The sequence below is a fragment of the Mercenaria mercenaria genome, chromosome 12 (genome assembly GCF_021730395.1).
Source record: "Mercenaria mercenaria strain notata chromosome 12, MADL_Memer_1, whole genome shotgun sequence".
In the NCBI taxonomy this organism is placed as follows: domain Eukaryota; kingdom Metazoa; phylum Mollusca; class Bivalvia; order Venerida; family Veneridae; genus Mercenaria; species Mercenaria mercenaria.
In genome coordinates, this window is record NC_069372.1 from 54,433,217 (window position 1) to 54,436,084 (window position 2,868).

The 2,868-nt window shown below is 35.0% G+C and overlaps 1 protein-coding gene across 1 annotated transcript; it reads right to left on the reverse strand.

Annotated features, from left to right (window-relative positions):
* Positions 1–903: 903 nt before the first annotated feature.
* LOC123534182 (beta-1,3-galactosyltransferase 5-like) lies at positions 904–1,944 on the reverse strand. Its single transcript, XM_053520583.1, has one exon. The coding sequence runs from the start codon at positions 1,942–1,944 to the stop codon at positions 904–906; it is 1,041 nt and encodes a 346-aa protein (XP_053376558.1).
* Between the last annotated feature and the right edge of the window lie 924 nt (positions 1,945–2,868).

Sequence of the window (2,868 nt, forward strand, 5' to 3'; positions counted from 1 at the left end):
ATTATTAATAATATCTTTATTTTTATCTTAGTATTTTCATTTTGCATTTTTTCCACAAAATTTAAGTATCACTTGTGTTGCTTTTGCATCCACAATGTCATCAGTATTTGAGAATCGATCAATTCAGCACCTCTTCACCCGCCATAACGAGTTGCTGTATGACGTCGACGTCAGAACGCACGGACGTTCCGCTTACTGTGCCATTATGAATACGGTGCATTAGGCGTACTGCGTCATTATTGAACCGTCAACAGCAGTCGTAATGGTCGTTTTAACGGCTTTTTAGTTACTATTTATATTAAGGTATATAATAATTATATTTTTATTAATTCTAGTTTTTTTTTCTGCACAGTTTAAAGACTTTCATACACAGCACACCAAAATGACACGATTCGGAGTCCATAGAAATAAGTGAAGATTTTGTTTATGTTCAGATCGGAAAGGATTGTCCCATGATTTCGTGGTACTGGTTATATAATTTATAATGGCATTTCTTTACATTCTATATATATGTACATTTCCGCCATCAATATCAATCCCATTGTAGTTAAAATAATTATTAGCTTAAAGCGCAATAAAAAAAGAAGCATCAATGACCAGTTCTTCTTTCTTTCCGGTATTGACAGCAAACAAGTCTGTATCAAAATGATTTACCTTCGCGGAATACTTAACATTCTTGCAAACCAGACAGGGATTTCCGGTGTTGCCTAAGATGACTCGCTTGACAGAAAATGACGTATAAATAACTACGTTTACATAGAAGATATATTTTATTCCATTCCTACAAGAATTTACTGAAATACCAGCTGACATACAAAACAACCACAAACCATAATGAGAAAAGGATCTGTGGAACCTGAGCATTGCGCATCATATCTTCTCAAAGAACAAGTGCGTGAAGTGTCAGTCCAGGCTAAAATCATTTTTTACATGGTCAATTGCGTATCTCCAAAGAGTCTCCATACTAACATTGACATCTGACAATTCAAGCAAAACGCCTAGTAATGGACATAATTGTTTTCTCGATTTAAAACATCGGAAAGCTTCTTTTTCCTTGCTAAGAAACTGTACTAGCGAAGAATGTTTCACTCCTGTAGAATTTGCTAACGTTCCAAACACATAATAATCATCAATCCAAAAGAAACGTGTATGTTTTGCTGTTTCGTACATCGGCCCAATACTGTCTTGTGTCATTATCACAAAGTATCCTCTACACAGTGTTAGCGGATAGTATTGTAAACCTTTTAACTCATGACTAGCAACTCTCCATTTCTTTCCTCTCATTCTTGAAATTGCCTGTTTTCCAGCACTCTTAATTTCACACCACATTTTCATTGACGTGTTCTTATAGTTTGGTAAAAAGTTGTGGTATAACGAAAATACGTTGACAAAAACGTCATCATCAAGCTTGAGAATGAAACGCGCGTTTGGACAATATTCCTTTACCCATCTCAGCCACAGAACAGCTTTGTGAGTTATATTTGTGTATGAATCATAGACGGTTCCCTGTATAATATCGTTATAGTACAAAGACTCCTGATGGACAAGAGCTTGTATCTCGTTATGTGAAGGCAGACCTAAGACGAAAACGACTCTCATGCCGTACCCGGATAGTAGATGTTTATTGGCCCATGACCGTCTTATTAATGCACGTTTCTCAAAATTTGTTACTGCAGAATGAATAACGATGATCATGTTGATTCTCGAATTACCCAAACATGTAATGTTTGTGATGATGTTATAGGGATGGTCGTAAATGGATAATGGATAGCCTTGGTACATATTGTAAGGATATGCTATTTGGTCAAGAACAATGTCAGTAATTTTATAACTACTCATCGCGAACAACAGTGTAAAGAAAATCGCTATCGTTAAAGTTGGTGATGTCCTTCTTCGAATCTTTAATAGATTCCTCAAGGGTTCTAATCTCCATCGCCGTGTCATCCTTTTGATCTTTAAATCCAAACCTGAAATAAAAGGTGAAACGTAGTTTTAAAAGCCAAAGACATATTGAAGTAATCTGATATTCAAATATGGCTTGATTTGGTTGTTTCTTAAACAATGAAGGAGACTAATCGTTGCATTTTCTGCGATGAACAAAAAAGTGATACCACACGGACATCTGAGAGAACATTATGACTTAAATTATGCCGTCAAATTGCTGCAGGGCATCATGATTGTAACAACTCGGATAAATAATGAAGTCTAGTATAATTTTTATCATAACATTTCAACGAACATATGTGAGAAAGAAACAACAAATATAGTGGTAAAGTAGATAACAGACCAAGCGAAAACTTTGATTAACAAATGATTATTTTTTAGCCAAAAGCTGTACGGTTATTTACATTCTTTCTGTACTCATATAGAGTACCCTGCATATACACAGAATTGAAAGATCTTTATTTGAACAGAAAAATGAATTTACTAGTTGACTTTTATTTCATAAAAATACGAAACTTTAAACATTTGTGAACATGAAACCAACAGGGGCACATCAAGAAAACATTCTTTGACTGCAAAAGATAACTGGTAAGGGTAGATTTCTCGTAAGCACAGAACACCTAAAACACAGCCTCAGAGCCACGCATTAGCAAAGTAGGCCCAAGACAAGAAGAACCTGTAATGGAAAAATATTACAGACGGGTTGTAACGTGCAAGTCTCACGTTGAAAAATAGTCGCTATTGTAACCATTCAGAAATATCCGTTACTTCAAATTAAAACTGTGTTGATACTAGTGACTAAAGTTTCAGCATACATAAAGAAGATAAGTGTGATTGATATTTTTACGAAGAGTGACAATTTTACAGAAAACATTTTTTGTGAAATTCAGATCTAAGTACTTGCTTTTGCTGGAGACTTTCCTT

Excerpts from the sequence above, each read along its gene's own strand:
- LOC123534182 (XM_053520583.1), bottom strand. The coding sequence starts at position 1,944 with ATGACACGGCGATGGAGATTAGAACCCTTGAGGAATCTATTAAAGATT.